Source organism: Aristolochia californica, unplaced genomic scaffold (assembly GCF_029961685.1).
Source record: "Aristolochia californica isolate CCGP_79_NKW_82.1479 unplaced genomic scaffold, dmAriCali1.0.hap1 SCAF_14, whole genome shotgun sequence".
Classification (NCBI taxonomy): domain Eukaryota; kingdom Viridiplantae; phylum Streptophyta; class Magnoliopsida; order Piperales; family Aristolochiaceae; genus Aristolochia; species Aristolochia californica.
The window spans coordinates 26,574,144-26,600,707 of NW_027181815.1; the positions used below are offsets into that span (position 1 = coordinate 26,574,144).

General features: G+C 35.4%; 2 protein-coding genes across 3 annotated transcripts; one reads left to right on the top strand and one right to left on the bottom strand.

Annotated features, from left to right (window-relative positions):
- The first annotated feature begins 1,944 nt into the window (after nt 1-1,944).
- Nucleotides 1,945-4,131, top strand: LOC137950467 (protein FAF-like, chloroplastic). Of its 2 annotated transcripts, none has more exons than XM_068796946.1 (2): nt 1,945-2,129; nt 2,297-4,131. In XM_068796946.1, exon 2 carries the CDS (start codon nt 2,314-2,316, stop codon nt 3,676-3,678), a length of 1,365 nt encoding a protein of 454 aa, XP_068653047.1. In that variant the 5' UTR covers nt 1,945-2,129; nt 2,297-2,313; the 3' UTR covers nt 3,679-4,131. The 2 variants fall into 2 exon arrangements, with proteins under 2 accessions (XP_068653047.1, XP_068653048.1); XM_068796947.1 differs by having other exon boundaries at nt 1,954-2,020.
- A 17,478-nt stretch (nt 4,132-21,609) lies between these two features.
- Nucleotides 21,610-23,043, bottom strand: LOC137950719 (purine permease 3-like). The gene is made up of 2 exons (XM_068797325.1): nt 22,254-23,043; nt 21,610-22,186 (listed from the first exon to the last, which is right to left on the bottom strand). The coding sequence occupies exons 1-2, from the start codon at nt 23,040-23,042 to the stop codon at nt 21,836-21,838; spliced, it is 1,140 nt and encodes a 379-aa protein (XP_068653426.1). The 5' UTR covers nt 23,043; the 3' UTR covers nt 21,610-21,835.
- Nucleotides 23,044-26,564: the final 3,521 nt, after the last annotated feature.

Below are 26,564 nucleotides of genomic sequence, written 5' to 3' on the forward strand. Positions count from 1 at the left end.
CACGAGTACCATATCGCCGCTCCCACGTGAGAGAAAGATATAGCGAGATTCTGCCGAGCTGGCCACTCGCTGCGATAACCGAAAGCCAAACCCACCAGCACCGCTCCCCGCCCCGTCGCGGGGCCCGTACAGTGTCGTCATAAAAGCCGCTAGAGCGACGTGTCCGCCGTGCTTTCCACCACGTGGAGCTTCTTCATTCGCAGGTTCGTCATCGTAAAAATGAGAAGAAAAAACACACAGGGAGGATCCGCGCCTTTATCCGGTGCCTCTCTTTTCGTGCCCTCCATGCAAAAAACACATTTCCCAGTCTAAAACAAGCTAATACAATGCCGCTGACGTAGCCGCTTTCCAAAAGTGGAGAATTATTTTAGGCAAAGTGGGCGCGGCAGTATTTTACTCCACTGATCTGACATGGGACTTTCCATGTTTAGAAACATGTAGCTGACGTCATCGTGACACTCTTTTCCATTTTCCTTTTTTAATAATCTCAATTTCATTTTATTATACCTATAATAAAACCCTAAACTTTAATCGATCGATCGATCATCAAAACTAATCGTGTAAAAAAATCAAAACTATTATCGTTGTTGTAATTCTATAAATACCTGTCTCAAAAATCACGGTAAATATTATTTTTTTCCCATGTTTCCCGCCAATTTGTGCGTAAAGGGGGGGACAAATGTTGCATGACTCAAACGTGTTGGAATTTTATTATTTTGGAGGTTGGATTAGAGCACTCAGACTAATGGGATTAGCCTGATTAATGTTCATGTTTTACATAAGAAAATGTGCTTTTGAAGAGGAGATGGCATTAGTCAAAGCATGTGATGTGCTTGTCTTTATGCTTAAAAAGACGTTCAAGCAACGTTTTGTGCAAGATTTTCATCTACCATACACTACAGGAACAAAATCTAAATTCAAGAATATATTGGTGATGTAGCCACTGGTATCTCTTTCGAAACTCTCCCGTCTTCCCCACACAACCTGTAATTCTATAGACGGCACGAATGACATCTTTGGAGAATGTGTTTGGCATCTAAAGATGAATCAGGACCATATGGGGATGATAACCTCCCTCAGTCTCTGTCTTTAGTCCTGCATCGTAAACTCAGAAGCAGAAACGCAGACGAATGCTTAAGATTTTCCTGTTTCAAAAGCCTTTTGAACTTTACTGGAAGGTGGAAGAGAAAGGAATTCGGTGTTTCAGTGGATAATAGTGGGATTGTCCTGTTGCGGGAGCAAGTGGGAATCAGGGGTTGTGGTGCAGTAACCATTTTCCTAAAAGCAGCAGAACCATATGCTCTGCCACGGAGTAAAAATTCAGTGAGTGGTTTAGCTTTATTTGGCAGACAAGCGCATCTGGGTTTTTATTTCATGGCTTGGTTTCTTGTGCTTAAAGCGCCCCACCTCGAGGCGATGCTTTTTTTACTTGTGTGCCTACTTTGGGACTTCAATTACTATCGATCGTTCCTGTGTCTGAACACTGAAACCTGAAGCCTGAACAATGGCAAAGGGCATTTCGCTTGCTTTGCTTTGATTTGATCAACATCACTGCCTTTTTCCCCTCCAAAGCATGACGCACAAGTTTGTTCGATCGCGGAATACTATATCTAATTCTATCTGATGGGCCATGGCGATTCCGCTCTCTCAGACATTCTGTCGAAAAGTTGATCGGCAGGATAGCCCAATCATGGAGCGCGGTCTGCGCAGGGTCCCCCCTTCACCTCCTGCTGCTTCAGCCTTAAGCATTCCATTCCAATGGTTATTAAGACCGAAAAGAAATCGGGGTTTTTCTCCTTGCGATGGAATTGACGAGAGCAGGGCGGGTGGGACCGCCGGAGGTGGCTTTTTTGGCACTATAAAATGCTGCCTTCTTGCCTTCCTTAGTTATCCGCCACTGGCTCTTCTTCCTCATATATCATCATATCCACATCAAGTAGAGAGAGAGAGAGAGAGGGCGAATTCTCAGCTCTCACTCCTTGCGTCGTCGCTTCTGCTTGTTTGGTGATTGTTGTTTGAGGTAAAATTTAAACGCCCGAAGACCCAACTCGTGATTCTTGTTCTCTCTTCCTCTGTCCTCGTTTTGGGGTAATAATTTAGAGCAAGTCCCCTTCTTCCTTCGTCCTCAGGTGATCTTTCCTAATTTTGTCCACTTCGATCACCACTTTTAAGTTGGAGTACTCTCTGCTAATTTGCTTTGTGGCCGCGGAGGGACGAGAGAGGGCTAAAAGCTCTCTCTAAGACGTTTATAGCTATTGTTCAGCTTTGTGAAGACAGATTTCTCTCTGCTTTGCAGTGAGAATCTTTTCCGCCATGTCGGCCGTCAGCAAGAGAATCCGTTCGTCAGCCATCGAGGAAGAAAGGAAGATCACCGAGAAGCAGGGAATCGGGTCCATTCTTCGAACCTCCGACAAGCTGACGAGGCCGTCTCTAAGGCGGACTTTCTCGGCTGACATGTCTTCCAAGAAGTGGCTGGCTGATCAGACCCTGAAGAAGGTCCCCTCCACGGAGGAGTTTTCCACCTACGGCAACAGAACTTCTGATTCATCATCCGGATCTTCATCGGAGCAAGAGTATGAAGAGCGCCGGCGGAAGGACCTCGAACAGCCTGCACAGTTCGATATCTGGAGCTCCATCCTTGCTCAGAAGGAGAAGGATTCCAATCCCTTAAATCTTCCTCCCTATCTTCCTCCTCTTGCAAAGCGATCCTCCAGCTCGCTGAGCAAGAAAAGCCTGGAGACATGCACGGAGAACCTCGGGTCCGAGACAGGGTCGGACGGGTTCTCCTCCAATTTCGACAGTTACTCGTCTTCAGAAGAAGAAGAAGAAGAGCAGCCGCAGGCTGTGACAGGAGGAAAAGTGTTGGAAAACGAAATCCCTGTGACGAAGTACAGTTTCTCTGCTCCGACTAGCCGGAGATGTCCACCTCGTTCCTTCCCTCCGCCACTGTCCTCCATCTCTCGCCCTGACGGTCCCCGCATCCACATGCGACCACACCGAAAAGACGGCCGGCTCGTTCTCGAGGCTGTCCCCCTTCCAACTCAAAATTGCCTCCATGCAGAGCGCCAAGATGGTCGACTTCTTCTCACTCTTATTAAACCTCCGGAAAAAAGAGAGACACGACCAGCAGAAGACGGAGAAAAACAAGATGAAATAACACCTTGTGAACAGACTCAACAAGAAAAAGATAAAGCAGGGGAACATCAACAACTCCAACAAAAAGAAGCAGAAGAGGAGATCGTTCGAGAACCGATGGTCGACAAACAGTACCTACTGGAAATGAAGGTGCACAGGTCAGTGACGAATTATAGGCTCATCGATGGCATATCATTCAGGAATCCAAACCCGTGGTCCAGCGAGAAGAAGATAAAAACGGATGATAAGCCGTCCGTAGAACCTCTCAGACTAGCCGCTCCGCCTCCGCCTCCACTTCCGACTCTACTCCAGTCGAAGGCTTTTAACACATACGAGTGCAGCTGGAAGAGGAGTACACGACAGTCAACGGCGACGCTACAGTTATCGTCCCCACATCAAAATCACACCAGTAACCTCCTGCCATCGAATAAGCAACTCCTGCTTACCAAAAACCAGCTCCCCGCCTTTACCGTAAACACCTCCTGCAAGGAGCCCAGGAGGACTTTCATCATTCTAGAATCCTACTGCGTTGCCACAACCTAATTGTCCACTCTACAGTCTCCTTTAGCTCTTACAGAACTCAGCAAAAACCAGAGAAAACAGAACCAAATCTTCCCTCAAATTAATTACCATTTACAGACATAATCGGTACAAAAATCGCTCATCTGCTTCTCCCACGCCACCCTTTAAGGGCCATTTTCAGCTCTTCTTCTTCTTCTTCTTCATCCTGTTTTCCTTCGATTCCAAGATATCTGCGTGTGTTTTTTCTCCTTTCTCCCACACACATATGGTATTTGATATTTCTTTCCCTTCTTTCATTTTTAATCTCTTTTTTTTTTTTTTTTTTTTTTTACTTTTGGTTGTTCCTCGTACGAATCGAGTTCTCAACCGAAGGGTTACTGCTGTTCGGCGCATTGGAGCTGTAATAAATAATTACAATAATGACCCACATGTGTACGTGTGACTTGCTTCTGATCGTAGCCCATGGGCCGTGGGCCGTAGTACAACAATATCTGATGAAAATCAACTGATAAATAAAAACTTTTCAATCAGTACCAGAACATACCGTAAATATGGATCGTGGGCCATCTAGTACAATGCTTTGCTTTTACTTTATTGGGCTGGGCCCTTCTTAAATAAACGTTTTTCTTTCCAAACACTTCATATTGGCCCATATAAAGGAAGCGTATCGGACGGTTGATGCTTCTAGAAGAAACTCCGCGAACTGGTCTTCTGCCTCTGATTCCTGTACTAGGAACTGGTATTGCAAGTTGAGCGTTAGATTGGAACAGACATGAAACTTGGAGCAAAAAAATAAAAATAAAAAAGACATAAAATACTTTTGGTGAAAATATTGGCAACACGCAGGTGAGATAATACATACTACATATAAAGTTTGTTAGCACCAACAAGTTTTCGAAGGAAATGATAAATCTAATTCAACAACATGTGAGAAACTGGATTTACATGATACTATGAAAAAATTCAATTCGGTAATAAGAACTAGTCTTCCGACTTCTGTCACGGCCTGTTATCCTTCACAGTAGCAACATTTTCTTGCGTTTGGCAGAGCAAACTCAGAAACAGGAAAGGTGAAGCATGTCTTTCAGATGCTCAGCTCACCGAAACTTCAAAACCCCTTGATGGTTTGAGAATTATGAGTTTTTATCAGATACTGAGATAAGGAGTGCAAGGAGGTAGTCTCTTCAGAGAGAATATAGAGTCTCTTTCGAGCATGGAAAAGGAGGAGCCATAACTCGAAAGAGCTCAGAATCCAGCAACGGATAAAAGTTTGTTCTTGACAACTTGACTCATCGGATTCTTTCGCGTAAAATAATGGCTGTTATCCGATCCATAACAGTAAAATAAACAACAAGGTCGGCCGGAAAATATAATTTACAGTGAGAAAAGACGGTTCGGTGAAGGAAGACGAGGAAAATAGAATGAAACGACGCACACTTTACAAGAAGTTCTTCGTTGCATGATTGACTTCCATTACAGCTAGCTATTGGAGAAGAAAGGGCCTTGTGCATGGCGGGCGACAGAGACAAACCAGTTCCTGCCAACCTTTCGTTTGCCATTCTTAAAGTAGAAAAAACTAATCGTCGGCCATGCTTGCATGCCTCCTCCAGTTGTCGATTCGGTGCTGGTTATTAATCTGATTGGATTTTGATTCTGGTGAACTTGTTGCTTACGAAAGAAGTACAAACAAAAAATCGTAACCGGCAAATAGATTTTTGGATTCAAGTGAAAAGATTTTTGAACGAGAACCTGAAAGCACTCTCTTTAATTACCAGTTGAAGTGAACCAGAAATCCTGAAAGAAATACAGTTGGAGAATTGGAGCTCTTAGATTTTTTATTTTTTTCCAAGCGTTCCATTAAATGAGGTTGAAATGGTAGTTCCCATTGGAAGGAAATAAGCTAGCAAAAACCAAGGAAATCATTAAATTACTGGGAAATATATATATTGTTGTTTCCTTATTCAAAGATACCTCAAGAACAAATCATTAGAGATTCTCACTTCTTTTTTAAAGCATTTTGATGAACTGTGTGCAAATATATATTGCTCAAATAGTAGTTATTGTTGGTTTATGACAAAAAATATCGAACTAAAATACAAGAAAAGGTAATAGTGTCAATGTTTGAATGCATAGACTATTTGAACAAGGCTCGCAAACAAAGACAAGAACCTTAGAAGATTGTTCAAATAAAGAGGTTATTGAAACAAAATGCATCGGCAAGAATGTTGCTTAAGAAATGAATGATTGAACATGAGGATGATCAAAGAGTTGTGAAAGACATAAGCCCCTAAAAGAAAAGATCGTTGGAATAAAATGAAGAAATATAAAGCTCCCAAAAATGAAGATTGTTTAACCATAGCCATTGTTTAAACAAAGTGGAGAAACATAGAGTTTGTAGAAAAGAAGACCAATCGAACACAAGCGTTGCTGAAACTAAATGAAGAAAGAGAAAGTTCTTTGAAAAGAATGTTTTTCAAGTAAGGTCAACATTTGAACAATACAAAGATATAAAAAGCACCTTGAAATCATATTGTCGAATGAAGGCACTGTTCAACCAAGGAAAAGCAGTCCCTGGTGAAAATGAAATATTGGAAAAACAAAAATATTTGGATGAAGGCACATAGTTGGAAGAGTTGGAATGCAACGAGCTATTTGAAACAGTCGAATATGTGAACAAGCCCACAAAACAAAAACATGACAACATTCAGATTTTTAGAGGAGTAGCATATTTGAACAAGCTCATGAAGCAAAAACATACAACAATGTTTAAATGTTTGATCAGTCAAGCCCATTCCAATAAAAGTAGCCAAGATTGTCACAAGGGAAATCTCAACTCTCAATCCAACTTTTTTTGAAAATTTCCTTTGACTTTTTAGGAAAATTTATAAAAGGACCAAAGACCCCTTTCAATGCCCTACTATATTTAAGAACGTCAGAGATTGGCTTTATAAGCAGATTTTGCACCTCAATTTTACAGAGAATATGGGGAAATGAGAGAGAGAAAACATGATTGCATGATGTCTATCAATCAACTAAAAAAATGACTTAATTTCTTTGTTACCGTTTCTATCTCATTGTGTTTTTTAGGGCATCGAGAAAAAGCGCGTGATTGGTTGAGGCTATGAGAGAGGAGGTCTTTATTTTATGGATACCCCAAGCTTGATAGATATAACAGTTTTAAACACTGACGCAAACAAATGACACAATCGGCTGGACCATCCTTCTCTACCAAATTTGAAGTTTTTAGTTCCTTCCTTTGGTTATCTTTCTACATTATCATGTGAATTTTGTGAGTTTGGAAAACACTAGTGGTCTATGTTTCAGCCCAGACAAAACAATTGTTTCTAGTCCATTTGCTTTAATTCATTACTATGTGTGGGGACTAGTTAATGTCCCAAATATTTCTCAAACTAAGTATTTTATGATTTTCATGGATGACCATACACGGGTTACATGGTTATATTTAATGAAAGATATGTCAGCAGTATTATCTATCTTTGACAACTTTTGTGCTATGGTTGAGACTCAATTTCATACAATGATTCAGACCTTCCAGTGATAATGCAAAGGAGTTTTTATCCTTTTAGTTTCAAACTTTAAGTAAAAAAAGGGTATTGTCATCAGTCTCCATGTGTTTACACCACCCCACAACAAAATGATGTGTCTAAAAGAAAAATATATGTTTGGTTGAAGTTGGCCGAACTATCATGCTCTCTATGAATGTCCCACAAATTTTCAATTATTTGGATGCCCTCTAGTGTCCTATATGGTTAGACACCTTTCTCTAAATTATTTGATGATGTATCGCCATTTTCCACTGTGACCACATGTGATTGGGTGTACCTCCTTTGTTCATAATATAGCGCTGCTTCAAAATAAATTCTTTCCTAGGGCCATTAAGTGTATTTTCTTGGGGTACTCAAAAACTTAGAAAGGGTATGCATGTTAATCACTAATCCCAAAGAAAACTTTTGTTTCCACTATTGTCACATTCTTCCAAGACCAGTCATACTTCTTGGCTAGTTCTCCTCCTGGTTTTACACCTTCTAGAGGTATATCTAAGCACAATATGTTCGTTGATCACCACCTTCCACAAGATGAACAACCACATGAGTACTATCTCTCACCTTCTACCGACCTCTCACCTATGCAATCTCCTTATGCTCCTGAGGTAAGTTCTCCTCCATCTTCTCCAATTGCATTTGGTCTACCAAATGAGATTCGACCTATCGCCCTTTGAAAAGAACCACGAACCACTACTACTCATCCACCACCCACTTCACATTCCATCTCCAATTATGTTTCCTTCCATCAGTTTTCTTCAATGTTGTGTTTCAGTTTTGTCTATTGTATCATATTCTCATATTCCTACCAGTTATGAAGAGGACTCAAAAGATCCAAGGTGGAAAGAAGTCATAGATAAACATATCCAAGCCATGTATAAGAATTCCACCTAGGATTTGACCTCTCTCCCCGCCACCAAGAAAGAAGTAGGTGTTTACACTAAAGTATAATCGAGATAGGCTAGTAGCCAGCTATCAATCAAGGTTAGTTGCTAAGGGTTATATGTAATCATATGGCATTGATTATGATGAGACATTCTCTTTGGTGGCCAAGAGGAATTCCAATCAAGTTCTTGTCCTTCTTGCGACTAATTTTAAATGGGCCTTGTATCAATTGGATGTTAAGAATGCCTTTTTATATGGCGACCTAGAAAAGGAGGTCTATATGAGTCTACCACCAGGTTATGTGGTTGAGGGGGACAAGGTTTGTCGATTAGAAAAGCCCATCTATGGGCTTAAACAATCTCCGCATGTCTGGTTTGATAAGTTCACCATGGTTGTTACTCAACATGGGTTCCAAAGGTGTCAAAGTGATTATTCAATATTCACCAAAAACACTAAGGGCAAATTCTCATGACTATGTATCTTGATGACAATGTTTTTACAGGTACTGACACTAGTGGTATTCAACAAGTCAAGGAGGACTTAAAAAGGAAGTTTTAAAGAAAAAACTTAGGGCTTCGCAAATACTTTTTGTGCATAAAATTCCACAAATCCAGTCATGACATAGTTTTGTTACAAAGAAAATAGGTTTTAATCTATTTCAAGTAATAGGAATGCTTGGGTGTAACTCGACTGATACACCTATGGAGCCAAATATTAAACTTTGTGCAGAAAGTGATGTTGAAGATGGTGCTTCCAATGGTTAGTTAGAAAATTTATCTATCTCGTGGGTACTAGATCAGATATAACTTATCCAATAAGTGTTAATTCATGCATCAACCTCAACAATCTCATTGGATAGCATTGGAGAGGATTTTCCCATACTTAAAGAAAAACCTAGGATAAGAGTTGTTATTTAAATGACATAGACATATCAATAGTGAGGGCTTTGCAGATGTAAACTGAGCTAATTCTCCAAATGATAGGAAATCCACCTCCGGCTACTGTATAATTGTTGGAGTAAATTTAGTCACATGGAGAAGCAAGAAACAAAATATTGTGGTAAGGTCAAGTGCATAAGATGAGTACATGTCTATGGCACATGTAGTAAGTGAGCTATTGTGGCTCAAATCCTTAATGACTAAGTAAGGATTTTATACCTAAACCCATGTAGCTCCATTGTGACAATTAAGTTGTTGTTCACATTGCAACCAACCAGTGTTTCATGAAAGTATAAAATATATTGATATAGATTGTCACTTTGTTCTTGAAAAGTTACAAATCAGTGTGATATCCATGCAGTACATCCCATCCAAGAATCAACTAGCAAACATCTTTAACAAGGTCATCTGCTACAAAACTCTATCATAGATGTATTCCAAGTTGGGAATTGTATATGTTTTCTTACCAACTTGAGGAGGGTGTTGAAGGAGATAGTGGAATACCTATTTAATTAAGTGACTAAGTGACATGGGATGTAATTTTGTAACAACTTAAGTTATTTCTTTAAATAATGTGTCAAGGTTTTACCCATCACAAACTATAAATAAGAAGCAAGGGGGAGGGCACTAGATGTGCTCAAAATTTCCTATCTTCCACGTCACTCTCTTGCCTCAAAAGCTCTCTCTTTTCCAAATTTCTCTCTTCTCTTCTTCTTCTCCATTGAAGAGCAGATGTGGAGGAGTATTACATGACTGTCACAATAAGAAGTCTTACAAAGCTTAGAATTATTATGGAAGGAGGTCTCACGGAAGAGTTCCAGTTAAAAGGTGTTTTCAGATATATTAGTCTTCTATTTATGTTCACTTTTTTAATTATTTTAGGATTTATCTTTAAGTATTAGGCTTTGGATGTAATTGGGACAAGGATAGTTTAATTGTAATTAGACTACAACTTTCCTCTATTATAAATAGGGGCTCATGTACTCAGATTACAATAAGTTGCTGAAGTATTATCTTTTCCAAAAATTCAACATGGTATTAGAGAACGTTCTGTGAGTTGACTTGGTCAACCCACAAAGATAATGACTTCCTTTTCTAATCTATCATCTCTAGTAGTTTAGGTTTATATTCTCTCTTTTTTTTCTCCTTCTAGTCCCTATATCCATTATTTTCTTAGCACTTGCACGTCTATAATGAGCTTTTCGTATAGAAAATTATATATTTATGGAATATCTTCGAGTTTAATTTTTAAATAAAAAAGAATTTTTGTCATCAGAGTTTCCTACAAAGTAAAATCGAGATTTGAAGCAGCAAGGTCAGATTGCACGAGAGGTACAAGAAACAACAAAAATCTTCAACTTTTGAACTATTTTATGTCATAAAGAACGAGACTTTATGTGAAGAATTATATATCAAAAGAAATATATATATATATTATTACATATTCTATTTTTCAGTCTAATTTTTGTAGTGGGAGATATCGATCTCAGAAGAGTCAATGGTCATGATGGCTAAAGAAGAAAGAGTACCCAGTTCAACCACATTACAAAGTCTGCAATATATTAGATTTTTATCTCAAAATAAGTATATTTTTGGAATAGTAGTTATATATGGATTAAAGTTATTAAAATCCAAGTTCAGAAGGAAAAAATTTCATGTCAATCTGATCTATATTTAAGGAGATATTCACATTGGAGTTGGCAAGGGTTAAGCTACAAAACAAATAGAATCAATAGGTCATAAAAGATTCAAGAATGAATCTTTTTGTGTCAAATTGAGAATCCATTTAAAGCTCTTCGAGTTTCTTAATCAACATACCTTTTGTTATTCTGAACAATATTTTGGGAGATATTGATATGGTAAGTACCAAAGATCAGTTTTGTCGAAAATTTATTTTTTCCCTATTTTCTCTCCTTTTAAATCTCGAGGCATTGATGTGAATTGAGTTTCCTTTTTTTCCCCCTAAAATCCAAGTTTTTTAGCCAAATTTGTCGCATAATTAGATATTTTTGGTTTGACTTCAACACTATCATTTTTAAGCTTCTTTGATCCCAAAAATCTCTTTTCTTTGTAAAGTCTAATTTAGGAAAATGCTGAAAAGTCTTATCTTGTTTTAGCTTCTTCTTTTTTTATTTATTATGAAGAATCTAGAAAGTATTCCAGATAGGAATTTATTGAGTATTTGATTAGAAACTTTCCTCATATGAATTGATCCATTTGGAAACAAAAACTTTTAAATTAAGTTATTCAATTATCAGAGTTTCCATAGTCAATATTGTTTTTAGGTTTTGTGTTTTTGTTACTTGGTTGTATATCTTATGCATTGTCAACTCTAAAAAAATTTGCTCACCATCATGAAATTATCTTGAGGTCATACTTGGTAAAAAAATTTAAGTTATTTTTCTATCGTTACAATCTCCTTCTTATTCTCGCGGTGGTTATTTTTCCTTTGTTACATTCCCCACATATGTCTTTTATCAGATACCTTTCTCCCACCGTCCTTTTTTGACTCTCGCATACCCCTTTTGGCCAACCTCTTGTGCCTTGCTTTAGTTGGTTTCTCTTTTTAAATACATATGGGTGTTTTAAGTCCATTGAAACTTTTTTATGAGTACCCTTAAGTGGGTTTTTATCATTGTCCTTTGAGTGACAAGCGTTATCTTTTTTCGAGATTATAATCACTACTTTTGTTTGAAATCCTATCAGGTTGGTTTCAACCTTTTTTTATACATATATCACCCATCTTATTTATGAGAGTTTGTGGCCAGTTGAGTTCTTATCCTTGCGATACCTCGATGAAGGAGATAATAAATACAATTATATTTTTTTCATGCTGGGCTTACACCGATATCTTCCAGTTTGAGGGGGAGAAGTAGAAGAAGAAGTACAAGAAATATGTATTTTATTCCACATGTTGTGGTAATTTTTATGTAATCAAAATATTCAATAAAGGAGAAACACAAAAGATGAAGTTTTTGCATCTATGAAGAATTGCATCTGTGAAGATTTTTGTTTCAACAAAAGAAAATTGAAGACCAAAAATCCTTTTCATCGCAAGTTGAAGTTATAAACTCCAACTTAAGGGAGAATTTGGAGGAATAAATATGGAAGAGTCTTACATGACTCTCACAATAAGGAGTTCTACATAGCCAGAATTATTATGAGGGGAGGGTTCATAAAAGAGTTTCAATTAAAATGTGTTTTAGTTATGTTAGTCTTCTATTTATGTTCATTTGTTTTATTATGTTAGGACTTATCTTTAGATGTTAGACTTTGGGTGTAATTGGGACAAGGGTAGTTTAATTATAATTGGACTCTAATATTTTCCTCTATTATAAATAGGGGCTCATGTACTCATATTACAATAAGTTGGTGATTTTTCTTTTCTTTTCTAGAAATTTAAAATTCTCCTTCCTTCTTCTCTCAAACCCTAAACCTTCTAAGCATGCAACCATAAAATCTAAAAAAGTCCTGAATGAGCGAGTTGGAGTCAGAACTCAAGTGAATAATGAAGTTAGAAAAGAACTCAAGAAAACATTATGATGATCTTACGTAAGCTATAAAAGTTATTCCTACTCTCATATTTTGATGTGGTGGTCCATCTGGCAGTTCATCTACCTCACAAAGCAATACTTTGCGGTCCAGTATGAAATCAGTGGATGTACCCCATTGAAAGGTTTCTTTGAGAGTTGAAAACATCGTTACGGAATAAAGCACATCCAAAATATTCAAATGTTGAGGTGTAGATTGATAACGTAGCTTTGACGTGCTGCTCTATGTACTTAGATGGGGTTGGAACAAGATTTAATTAGGTAGAACGAAATTATGATGGAGATGTCACTAGCCTCAAGGATAAAATATTTGTTTTTTCACACACTGCCTGCAAGCGAGTGGAAGAACTGAATTGATACTTGACCCAAAGTTGTACCAAATATTGTTGTGGGTTGTATTGAACTATTGCGAATAAATTGAAGAATATCTCTTGTAAGTATTTTTTAATTTTATTTTATACGATTCATTATAGCTTACGATTGTTAATCATCTAGTATGTCTCTTAAATAGTGAACACAAAGAAGTATTACAAATCGATTGTACAACCAATCTGGACCAATGGAATGAAGAAGAGTTTGTCCCTTGGTTTAAACATAAGGTTACTTGTGTCCATAATGATGGTGTTAGCTCAAATATTTCTTTTATTAAGTGTAATATCACTTATGTCAAGTTATATGTCACAAGTAAAAAATGTAGGAGCTTGTGGCCAACTTGTATTAAACAATGACATCTATTGCCTTCCTTTGTGTCCAATATCAAGTAGTAGTTAATCAAGTTGTATGATTATTGGCATGCATATCCACATCAAGCACCTTGAGGCAAACCATATGATTCAAAACAACGACATCATTGTAAAGGGATATTTGAGGATAATTAGTTTGACTTCTATGGTGTTGTAATTGATATAAACGAACTATGCTACCTGGGCAATAATTCAATTTATGTGCCCAAAGGCAAGTGGTTTAATGTACACAATAGTAGACAAGATGTTAGGAATGCTAGCTGGTTTACTAGTGTTAACACATCACGAACTTAGTGCAATTACGACCCTTTCTCATTGGTGTTTCATGTAGAATAGGTAAATTACATGGATGATCCTAAAAGTAGTGGTATGTGCCTTGTTGTCCAATTTAGGTAAATTACATGGATGGTCCTAAAAATAGTGGTATGTGCCCTATTGTCCAATTTAGGTAAATTACATGGATGATCCTAAAAATAGTGGTATGTGCCCTGTTGTTCAAAAATTGGTTGTGAGAAATGCATTTGATGTGTTAGAGAAATCATTAACCACATCTAATGAAGCAAATGCCCCAAAAAGACTTTTTAAGTGATAATCTCCATGTTCTTGAGGTAGAAGACAAAGTTCAACACTTGGCAAGGTCAGATGTTCCGCTTGAACATACAACTATGCCAATTGACATGGTAGAGAATGATGAAAATGGAGATGAGGAAGAAAACGAGTATGAGGAAGAATAAAAAGATGAATAAGAAGGAGAAGATGAATGTATGGAAGGAAATGAAAAAGAAATGCATTTAGACGACAATGGATCTAAATAATTTTTGATAGTCAACAACATTAGTTTATGTCTATCTCTTTATTTTGAAGTCTTTTGAGTCATTTTTATTAGTAGAATTATTGACATTTTAAGAATAATCGTAGATCTTCTTACATCATGCCTTGCGGTCCACCTACGCTACTACTTCCCCTATCTTGCACCTTTTGAGGATGGTCGATGCGTTTGGAGATGCATAATGGTGAGCTACTTGGGCAGGACTATCGAGTCCCATAGACTCATTGAATTAAAGACTAAAAAATTATTTTCTATTTGTGATCAATTGTTTGTAGTTTATTTATTTACTTTGTGTATAAGTTTAAAGCTTATGGAGATGCCTCCACATATTTTCCATCCACAACATGTTCATCCCCATCATATCCATCCATTTCTACATCCAGTCTACTCACGTCTCTATCCACATCCTTCATTAGATGAGTACGAGACCTGTTGAAGGGCTCCAGAGTAGACGGCGTCATGAGAGAGCTAGGCTGTAAGATGCCTATGGAGTTTAGGGATTCACAAAGGAGAGCATCAAGGATATATAGTCCCTTCTTCCCTCATTGAGTAGGCCCTTTCCTTTGCAATCATGTGGATGTGAGGGTAGAGAAGTTCAATGATTGCATTGAAGAACTGTGATTAGTTGGGTATTTGTATATTGAGGTAAATATTATAGATTACTTATTTAGATTTTTTCTCACGCACTTATATTGATAAAAATTTGTTTGATGTTACTCTTTTGTGTTGGTCTAGGAGGCTTCCCAAGAGGGGGGTGAATTGAGATTTAAAGTTCAAACCTTAATGTTGCTAAAATAAAGGTGGGCAAATAACAAAAGAAACACATGTACATAATCCTAGGAGACAACATTTTTTGTTCTCGATGTTCCCCTATTGGTTGTAACCACCTAAGAACCCTTGCTAGGAAAAATTCTCTACTATGCTCTATTAGCCAAAAATACAAAGAGATTTCAGGCTCTCTTAAAGCAAAGTATAATCCCAGAATTACGCAATTGATCTCTCCCCAGGACTTTCAATACAACTGGATTCCAGCTCTAATGGGCACTCCCTTTCTCGATTTCAAGCTCTAGAATGCCAATTGTTCTAGATATAAGGTACTAGAGAACCTCCAAAAAAAGTATAAAAATTCAAAAGAAAATCAAACTTAACAATCGTTCTTGTGGAGAAATAGCCCTTCTCTAAGTGAGATCTAAGCTTCAAAAACTTTAAGCAAAAGATATGAGATGTATAGGAGTTTGATGAAATTATAGAATGCAAAGAGAGTACAATATTTCTTTGCTAAAGGGTAAAATATGAAGTTAACGCTAAAAAACAATCTTTTAGAAGTTAGGTATTCCAATATAAGCTCAAATTTTAATCATCTAATGAGTTTGAAGGCCTATTTATAAGTTTTTAATCAAACTAGTTTTTTTTTTTGCCAATTAACAAAAATCTGCAAAAAATATTGATTGATCAATAAAAAAATATGACCAATCAAGCATATATAATAATAATATTTTTTAGGTTCTCTAAGCCTATTGATGGATCAAAGCCTCAATCAATGAGTTTTCAACCTTTCAAAAAATCATTGATCAATCAAACCAATTTGATTCTCAAACACATCTTGAGGACGAGTCAGGTTAAATTTGAGGGACTCTGAGTCATACTCAAGAGCAATTGAGTCAAACTCAAGAGCACTTGATGGATGTACACTGTGAGAATCAAGTCTTACCACGTAATTGAAGAGCGGCTAAACTCTTTACAAATCGAGTATGAGGAGAAGATGAAGTCTATGCAGTTGGCTCTTTAGGATGAGATGCACATGTTCTTTGCACAGTTGTATAATTAATTTTTTATATTTTTTATATTTGTATGTTTATCTTAATAGGGAAAAGTATAATTTACATAGATACAATTAATAAATTTTTTACGATACTTTCTACAGCAAAAAATCTAAAATTATTGCAATAAAATAATTAATTTTTCAAAAGAATTTAGACATTCTGTGAGTGAATTTAGAAATTTGCTAGAAGAAGTCATAAATTTTACGATAACGAATTGTTATGTTTGCTGGCATTGTTTGAATCCTATGCTAGAAAAATTCCCAATTCGTTGGTATAGTTCATATTTTATGCCAACTAAATTCCCAATTCATTGGCATAGTTTGAATTCATTGCCAACAAAATGTGGACTTCGCTGACATAGTTCGAATTCTATGCCAACAAAATTGGAAATTCCTGGCAAAGTTCAGATTCTCTACCAACGAAATAAGAAATTCACTGGTATGGTTCGAATACTTGCCCACTGATTTTTCAAATTCGCTTAGTTTTTTAACTATACCAACAAATTTCAAATTTCACTGGGGAGGGGGGTGTTAGTCCAAAATGAAGTAGAGATGAATTACTTGTGCATTATTCCGTTCATTTGATTAGGTTGTTAGTGGTGAATGAGCGCTTCTTCATTTGAATCATGCCAGTTAATCTTCTCAGGCAAAAATCGGGGAATCGTGTTTCATACCTATTTTTCAAATCATTCGCAGCATCGCACGGGACGCGTCTATCCCTCCCCCGATGAAATTTTTTTCCTCATTTCGTTATGTTCTCCCTCTCTCTTGGCCTTCCTATCCCAAATTTTTTTTCTCCCGCTCTCTTCTCCCTTCTCCCTCTCTCGTATGCTTCTTCCGCTCTCCTCCCTTTCGGCTTTTCTCCCTTCTTGGCCTTCCTCCCCCAAGTTTTCCCCCCATCATCTTCTCCCTCTCGGCCTCCATCGTAAAGCCGCCATCGCAGAGCACGGGAGGCTGAGCCTTTGTCGCAAAACCTATCGGTCTCCCTCTCGACGTACCGTCGGAGCGCTGCCTTCGTCGCCGTTGCCTGCTGGCCTGCCGTTGTCGACCGCCATTATCAGCACCGTGAGGAAGACAATGCATCGGCGCCGTGAGGAAGACAACATTAGTTTAAGTTTTCCTAAGTTAGGAAAAATTAATCCAGCGCCATAACTTCATTATATTTATTTTGTAAAATAATCCATATTTTTTTATTTAATTAGTATATTCATTTTTTAATTATTGTATTAAATTAGTGATTTAATAATCATTATTAAAATAATGTTAAAGTTAACATTTGATAAATTTTTTTGGTTTAATTATCCCATTGCTATAATTAATTAAACCACTTGTTTTAAATTTTGTGGCAATATACTATTAATTAATAAAACGTAAAAATATATATTATGTTATTGATAAAATAATATATTTATTTATTTATTATATCTAATTATTTATTAATATATTAAATTAGTGATTTTTAATGTTAAAATATATCTTATTTTATTAAAAAATAATTTATTTATTTATTATATTTTCTTATGTTATTTTTTAATTTTTTTATAATTTATTCTTGTCACACATAATTATTATATTAATTTATAATAAACTATAATAATTAAGTAATATAATATAGTCTTTCATTAATTAGTTTATTAATATATTTTAATACTCATTAAATCACTTATAAGTGTAGTAACCATGTTTATTTTGGTTAATTATCTGTTTAGATATATGTTCTATTTAAGTATTCTCTTGTTTATATCATTTTTTTTATTTTGGGGCACTAACACTGGAATTTGTTTTCCAGTGCACTTGAACTCGTCTACACTAAGACCCAAGGACGAGTTGAAGTTGAATCAATTCATTTAAGATGAATTAAAATTTTAACTTCATTTCAAGTTCATTGTTGAATAACCCCCCTCGAGAGAAAGTCTACTAGTGGAAACGGGACAACAAACTATCCCGACAAATTTTCTGCCGGCAGAAGTTTACTTCCACCTGTGAAAAAAATACTGGCCAAAGCGTTTTTCCATTTAGTAATCCTAATTTCTACAACATGTGCAAGTCACTATTATGTCTTGTTATAGAGCACTAGTACAAACAAATAATGTTCATAAAATAGCCAAAACCAGACTAGGGTTCCCGTGGAGATGCCTTTTTGACCAGCTTTTTCTCTTCACTTTCCCTGGCTTTTTGGGAAAAACAAGTCACTTCGCGCCTATTCCACGTCCCTTGATTACAAGAAATTTTTTTAGTGCCCAGCACCTCAATCATCTCCCTTATAATAGAATATCTCCTCTAAAGATTCATAACCCTTTTTTGCTTATAGAATCATCAACCTTCTTCCAAATGTTTGCTGACCTGAGCTTCTTTCTCCAGTGGATGAGGAGGATATCTCTTCTCTTCTCGTCAGTGCCCAGGTATTCGACCAAATTCCTCGTTAGTGGTAAACGGCTGTTTCATGATAATGCAACTGGAAGATTAGAACAGTTTGTTTCGACGTGCTCTCTTGAGACTGAAAAGGATTCTGGAGACAAACTCAGAAACATACTTTTTGTTGTGGGTTGCCTCTAATAATGTTGTCGGCCACGAACGATTACAGTTTGATTCAAGGTGGAGAAACTGATTGGAATCTATTCTCCAGTCAAGATTAAGGCATCCGATCAGATAAGCATGAATACTGATTCATCATCCTGTTCATGGCGAGCCTGAACAGAGACAAGAAGGAAGGAAACGAAGAGTGATGAAACGTTTGGAATCTGGATATCCTCATACAAATGCCTACACTTCGGGGACGAAGAACTGATTGGACTGCCACTTACTCAAAGTTGCTTTATATGCTTGAGGTGTCAATGCTGTTATAGTTTCTTTTGACTGAAGTGACGATTCGTTTTTCATATAAAGAATGTAGTTTCTCAACTAGAAAAAGGCACTAACAGGTTAATTTTTCTTGGAAATTTCTATAATTTTCTATGTATTTTCCTAGTAACACAATAATAGAATTTCTTGGAAATGTGTATCCTAGGAAAAATATTTCTTATTTTCTGTCAGGATATAAAATACCAACCAGGGGCATTAATGGGGCCTGTGGGTCCAACTAGACACATTCATCTTCTTTATATGAAAATTTTCAGACAATGAGATGATTGCACTCATGCTTACCTAGGTTTGAACGACAAGTGAGAATGGAACATTGATTAGTGGAATCTTGACCGATGGGTGCTATTATTTTTCGCTAAATAAACAACTTGATTAACTTCCGTTGCATGTGTCCGTCGATAAGTTAGAAAGATACATCAACACACAAATACATGCACAAGACGATACATTATTCTAATCTACATCAAAGACCATAAATACAAAGGAAGACCAAACTCATACGAAGGTGGCACAAGAAGTAATATAGGACACATCACCCATAAAAAAAACTATACAAAGGGTGGCGTCCACCTCATCCATTCAAAGAGGGACGTCCCTATGCATGGTTCTAGACAACTCCATCCCTACAATCTCTTATATTCAGGTCCCACTACAATTTTCCAAAGTTACTTACGGATCTCTTACACATCATGGTCAATCTACCCAAATCGATCAAGGAGAGAAACTATCTCAACTCTAATTGAGCATGTCTCTACATCTGCATCTCTACCTATGTCACTGAATTGATTTTGTCCTCACTAAATTAAGGAGTTCATCTTTTTGTTGAAGTCTCTCATTGCCCCAATTGTATATTTTGCCATATATGTGGATTTGATATGCCTAACTCTGGTGAAGTATTTACACTAAATAGAGAGACAAGGAATTTTAGTTTAGGGTTTAGGTTTAGTTTATAAAAAAATTAAGATTTTATGGAGAAATAATTTCACTATAAAACAAATCTTTTTTATGAAGTCTCTCATTGCCCCAATTGTATATTTTGCCATATAATTATGTGGATTTGATATGCCTAACTCTGGTGAAGTATTTACACCAAATAGAGAGACAAGGAATTTTAGTTTAGGGTTTAGGTTTAGTTTATAAAAAATAAAGATTTTATGGAGAAATAATTTCACTATAAAACAAATCTTGGTGAAATTATTTCTCCATAAAATATTTATTTTTTATAAAGAACTCAAATAACTATAGATGAAATTATTTCACCTTGAATTGTTTAAAAATAATTAAAAAATTATTCGTGAAATTATTTCGTGGAGAATTACTTTTAAAAATAAATTTAAATTTATTATTGGAGAAATAATTTTATTGAAAAAATGATTAATTATTTTTTGAAATTCATTTTTTTACAGACAATTGATACTCTACGGGTTATTCCCTATGAAAATTCTTGCTAAAACATGTTGCCGAGAATACTTTTCTCAATGAAAAAATTTAAAGAGAAAATTCAAATTTCTTGTAGTGTGGCCACATTCATAGATAATTTCAACACATATGCTATGGAAAGGAGCAATAGATTTGAACACCTGGTGAGTGAGAATAACAAGACTGGAAGAGATCGCGTCTTTGTGATTGTAGGAAATTGGGCTCCAAAAGGGATGTGAGCAATGAACGAAGCAACTAGAGTTTTTAGATGTTCTTCTTGTCCAAAGGAAGAGAACCAATATTGTGTGAGAGTTCTTTTTAGTATGTGATGGCAAATAAGGATAAGAGTATGGTCCAATCCATATATTTTAAAATTTTCATTTTAATTATCATAAAGACATCATAATGACACTATTAAATTCAACTCACAATCGTCTCAGGTTCAAATAAACCTAATCACCTCATTGGGTCGATGAAAAATTGTATAATATCCCTTCGTTAAATTGTTCTCTAAAAGTCCACTGATCGAACTTCATTTAAATAAAATTCTTTAGATAATAAAATATTTTCTTAAAATTCCATCCAAATCCTCTAGCACCATTTACTTATTGAATAAATTTGCCTAAACTAACCTTCATAAAATATCAAAAAATAATTATAAAAATTTTACAGTTAAAATTCTATTAACAAAATTTATTGTATGTTTCTGACAAAGAAAATAACAACAAAGTACGCCTACTTCCTTGTAACTTTTTAATAAAATTTCATTATCTTCGTTGATTATTTATAAGTAACTCAAATTTAGCAAAAAATTATTAAAAAATAGGTCAAATTATAAGTTTAAGTACGATTTAATCTAAATATTCGTGTTTTTTTCTTTGTTATTTATACATTTAAGAATTTATTGGATATGAAAATTGGTTTATAGAATTTTCAGATATGAAATTTTTAGTATTACATTTCAGATATTTTAATAAGTTTTTTTTAGGTACTTTCTCTTATTAAGTAATATTATATTAGTAGATTTTGTTAATGAAGGGGTTAAATATAATAGTTTTGTTATTTAGTTGGTTTTATAGAAATAAAATTTATTTAGTGATTCTTCTAAATATAACAATTTATAGAGAGGTGTTTTTTTATTTCCTTAAAAATAAAACCTGATAATAAGTAAATGCTGGTTAGGGGAGTCAGTCCATATCATAAGCTTCTCATAGACTTGCCTAGAACACTAGAGAGAGATGAAGGTGATATGAGATCAATCTTTACCTTTGAGAGATAAACCAGGCATTTCATTTTTCTTCTCTCTCTCTGTCTCTCTCTCTCTCTTTTATTATGAGCAAGAATCATGGGAGTGAAAACATGAAAATACAGTTTATAATATAATACTTACAGTGAAACTGGATAGAGTATTCATGTAGCTCTTGTAAATCTTCTTCTGACATCTTAAAGCATGAATCCTGAATAGGATTCAATGTCGACAGCTCCAAAACAGTGGGGAGAAAAGCTTCGAAGGAGTAGAAGAGAAAAGGTTCTGTGATCACCTTGAGATAATCTGTGATATTGCAGTCATGGCTGCGGCTGGGAGGACGGCAAGAGTTGAGGCTCTGGAGAGGAGGTTTCTTCCGCCCTTTTAGTCATCCTGTATTCACCATAGAAATAAGAGACAAAACCCCACAAAGAAAGAGCCAAAGCCATGCCTTTCTCCCCTGTATATTTTTCATGATAGACGATCACTGCTGCTATTTCAGTAAATGGCAGAAGAACTGCGCTGAAAATACCACTGAAGAGGGAGGTAGTGCAGAAAATCACACCCAAGCTTCCAATGAAGGCGAACTGAAAGATTACTGCTGCAGCCACGATCACCAAATAGTACATCCCATGGCCGAGTTCGTACTCTCTTGCCTCTCGTGAAATAACCTGCAGAACGTTCATGTTAAATGGATTATCCTTTGAAAATCCATAGCTAGTGAGAGAGATGAAGTACCTTGAAGTCATTGTTAATCAACATGCCCAAACCGCTGAAAATGGTTGCAAAGAGTGCAACTCCGAGCTGAAACTGCAACACTACTGTGTAGGTTATGCTCTTGCTTGCCCAAGAGTAAGCCCATTCTATGCTAGGCAAGATTAAGCCAGATAGAAGGGCACTCCCCAGAGTGACAAAGAAACCCAGGAAGTATTTCCCTCTCGAAACCCCATCGGGGCGATCCCCGTTTGTTCTCATCCCCAACAAAATTGATCCAAGAGTCATCAAGATCACTGAATTGATAGAATACGCAGTGAACTTTATCTTCACGATCAGTAGTGCAAACACGGCAGTGAAGGCCAATTGTGTGGCAAAGAGGAGTGAAGATGTGGAGACCGGTAGGTAAGAAAGCCCAAGTGCGTAGGTGAAGTTGCAGAGGCCTTGTAGGACACCAATGACTGCACTCGCCAGGATCAGCTTGGGTTCAATGAAGAACTTCCCCGGCGGTACCCCACGAGCCCGAGCTCGTGCATAGAGCACCAACAGTGGGATGAACAAGATCGGAAAGCCTCCGTTCTGCATGGCGCTCGAGAGCCACCGGCGAGCTCCACCGTGGAGATAGTAGAGCCGTAGTAACAGTGGCCCCCCGATGGTGCCAATTGCCATGAAGGAACAGTTGAGCAACAGGAGTGTCCATTTAATGGCTTTCCTGCTACTTTTACTAGGAGAGATCGAAGATGGTGGTGGAGTGTTATATGCGTCAACGTGCAGTGAGGCCATGGGACAGTTATTGGAGCTCAGTGAACCCATGGCGGGGGGAATCAGTTGCAGTTTTCCTTTGGCAGTGGGAGCTATATATTACCATTAGATTAGACTATTCGAACTCCCATTTTCACTCCCCATTGACATGAACATATGAGAGAATGTTAGGTTAGAAAGAGAACAGTTGACCGGAGACCATGGACGCAACCCCCAGAGTTTGAAAGGAGGTTGGCTTCTGACCCAGAAACCATGACAATGAGGTGCCTTGCAACGATGGTGCCAATCTGAACTGTTTTGACCAGCGAGTGATGTTCTGACAGCCGGAGCCCTCGACGGCGCACCTCTGCAAAATGATAAAAATACGGAGATCCCCTGTTAAACAAGTTGACTTGTACGTTTTGGCCAGGAGGTCAGGTACTTGATTGTATCCCTATAAACTTGTCGCAAGTCAGTGGGAGTCCATCTGGTGAAGAGTCACGCAATCCCTGAATGGACAGAGGTTCCTCCGTCGACAGCGTCCTGGAGCAGGGAGCAGGGTTACTGCCGGTCTAAGCGAAATAGTTTAAGGGAAAATGAAATTGAAAGTGAATTACGTAGGGGATTGGTCCACGGAATGAATTCTCACTGTATTATTTAGTTTATCAAATAATATCGTTAGTATAGAATAAATTGAATTGAAGTTAAATTACATCACTTTATCCTCTGTCGCAGAGTACGGGAGGTCGAGCCCTCCCCCCCTCGTCGGCCTTCTTCCCTCTCGACCTCCGTCGCAAAGCACAGGAGGCCGAAGATTCTCTCCTCTCTCGGCCTCCAACTCTTCTCACTCTTGGCGTATCGTCAGAGCGCCGCCTTCGTCGCCGTGGCCCGCCGCCATCACTGTTACCTGTTGGCTCGTCGCCGATGAAGACGACACGTGCCGTGAGGAAGACAATGGTTTAATTTTTCCTAAGTTAGGAAAAATTAAACCATCGTAATAAGAATAATAATTTATATTTTTTATTTATAAAATAATTATTTTTATTTATTTAATATATTTATTTTATAATTACGATATTAAATTAATGATTTAATAGTCATAATTAAAATATTTTAAAAATATATATTTAATAAACCAATAGTTTTAAATTTTTTGACAATATATTATTAATTATTAATACATAAAAATATATATTATGTTATTGATAAATATATTTATTTTTATTATTATATTTATTTTTATTATTATATTAAATTAGTGATTTTAATGTTTAAATATTTCTTATGTTATTAAAAATAATTTATTTATTTATTATATGGGCTTTTGTTATTTTTTAATTTTTTTATTAATTTTTAATAATTTATTCTAGTCATACGTTATTATTGTATTAATTTATAATCATTAAGTAATATAATATGGTTTTTTTTAATTAGGATAGTAACATATTTTAATACTACACGTTAAATCACTTATAAATATAGTAACCATGTTTATTTTGGTTAATTATTTATTTAGGTATATGTTCTATTTAAGTATATTATAAAAGGTTACTCATTCTCCTGTTTATATCATACTTTTCATTTGGGGGCACTAACACTGGAATCTGTTTTCTAGTGCACTTGAACTCGTCTACACTAATACCCAAGGATGAATTGAAGTTGAATCAATTCATTTTAAGTTCAATTTAATTCTTTACTTCAGGGGGGTTAGTCAACAAACTAGAAATTTGATCTTCATCTTCATCTCATGCACCTACATAATTATCATCTTCGAAATGGGGGTTAGTGTGGACAAGTTCGTTTTCATCTTCATCTTCTAAATTTAAAACCATTGATTTTATTAATTATAAAAATGAGTTAATTAAACAAAATGTTTGAGTTAACAATATTTTAATTACTACTATTAAATCACTCATTGGTGTGTGTGATAGATATTCACTTATTGGTGTTCGTGTGATACATGTAAAATGTATTGGAAAACACTTTCATGTGTTGGTCCCAAAATTAAAAATGTAGTATAAACAAGAGATTGGGTTACTTTTTATAATATACTTAAATCAATTATATACTTAAAAAAATAATTAACCTACACAAACATGGTTACTTTCATAATAAGTAATTTAATCTAATATTAAAATATATAAATATATTAATAAATTACATTAAATATTTTATTAATAAATCAAGATAGATTGCATTTTAGTCTAAAATACTACAATAATTATGTGTAAAAATTAACCAGTGCTTTAATTAATTATAAAACTAGATAAATATAAAGTAAAAAAAATATCAGTAAAAAATATAATAAATAAATTAATATAATATTTTATTTTATAACATAAGATAATTTTTATGTAGTATAAATTAATAATATATTTCCATAATATTAAAAATTATTAGTTTAATTAATTATAAAATATAAAATAATTAAACAAAAATACTTGATTAAATGTTTATTTAATAATATTTTAATTATAATTCTTAAATCACTAATTTAATATTGTAATAAAATAAAGCATATAATAAATAAATATAATATAATTTAATATAATATTTTATTGATAACATAAGATAGATTTTATGTAGTATAAATTAATAATATATTTTCAAAAAAATTAAAATTTTTGTTTAATAAATTATAAAAAAATAAAAATTAAAAAAATACTTGATCAATTGCTTGCTTTAACATTATTTTAATTACCACTCTTAAATCATTAATTTACTATAAAATAAAATAATAAAAAAATAAAAAAATATAATTTAATATTTTATTAATAACCTAAGATAGATTTTTACGAAGTATAAATTAATAATATATTTCCACAAAATTAAAAATAATTATTTTAATTAATTATAAAAATAGAATAATAAAAAAAATACTTGATCAAAAGTGACTTTAACAATATTTTAATTACCACTCTTAAATCACTAATTTAATATAGTAATAAAATTAACAAATATATAAATAAATAAATATAATATTTTTTTAATAGCATAAGATAGATTTTTAGTAGTAGAAATTAATAATATATTTCTAAAAATTTTAAAATCATTTGTTTTATTAATTTTAAAAAATAAAATAATTAAACAAAAATGTTTGATAATGAACTGAATTAATAATAAGCGAAAGCGAGAGCCCTGAGAGGAGAGCGAGATTCACTTTTGCAAGTCGAGACATGAGTTCAAGTGGATACACCAAGACTTCGGTGGGAATCCTGATTCACCCATTTTACTCATGGGCGAGTTCTTCATCCACTTAAACTAGCGCCCAGTGCGTGCACTAACGCATTCGGGTCAAGTGACAGTGTAATCTAATTCACTTTCACTTGACCCAAAGGCGCACAAACAAGCCCACTCTTTATAATGTAAAACAATAAAATTTAGGAAGAAAGAGAGAAAACAAGAGAAAGAGTAAGGCTACACTCTTAAGGGGGGGTTAGTCCACAATTAATTGGAATGAATTCCCCCCACATTACTTAGTTCATTAAAAAATAGCGTTAGTGTAGAAAGACTTGAATTGAAGTGAGATTACACCATTTCATTCGCTAAGGCAAAAACGGGGAAAAGTTGTTTCCTACCTATTTTGTGAATCAT

Bases quoted from the DNA above. Each gene is read 5' to 3' on its own strand.
- LOC137950467 (XM_068796946.1), top strand. From the start codon at position 2,314: ATGTCGGCCGTCAGCAAGAGAATCCGTTCGTCAGCCATCGAGGAAGAA.
- LOC137950719 (XM_068797325.1), bottom strand. From the start codon at position 23,042: ATGGGTTCACTGAGCTCCAATAACTGTCCCATGGCCTCACTGCACGTT. The intron at 22,187-22,253 runs GTACTTCATCTC...AACGTTCTGCAG, and splicing joins TGATTAACAATGACTTCAAG to GTTATTTCACGAGAGGCAAG.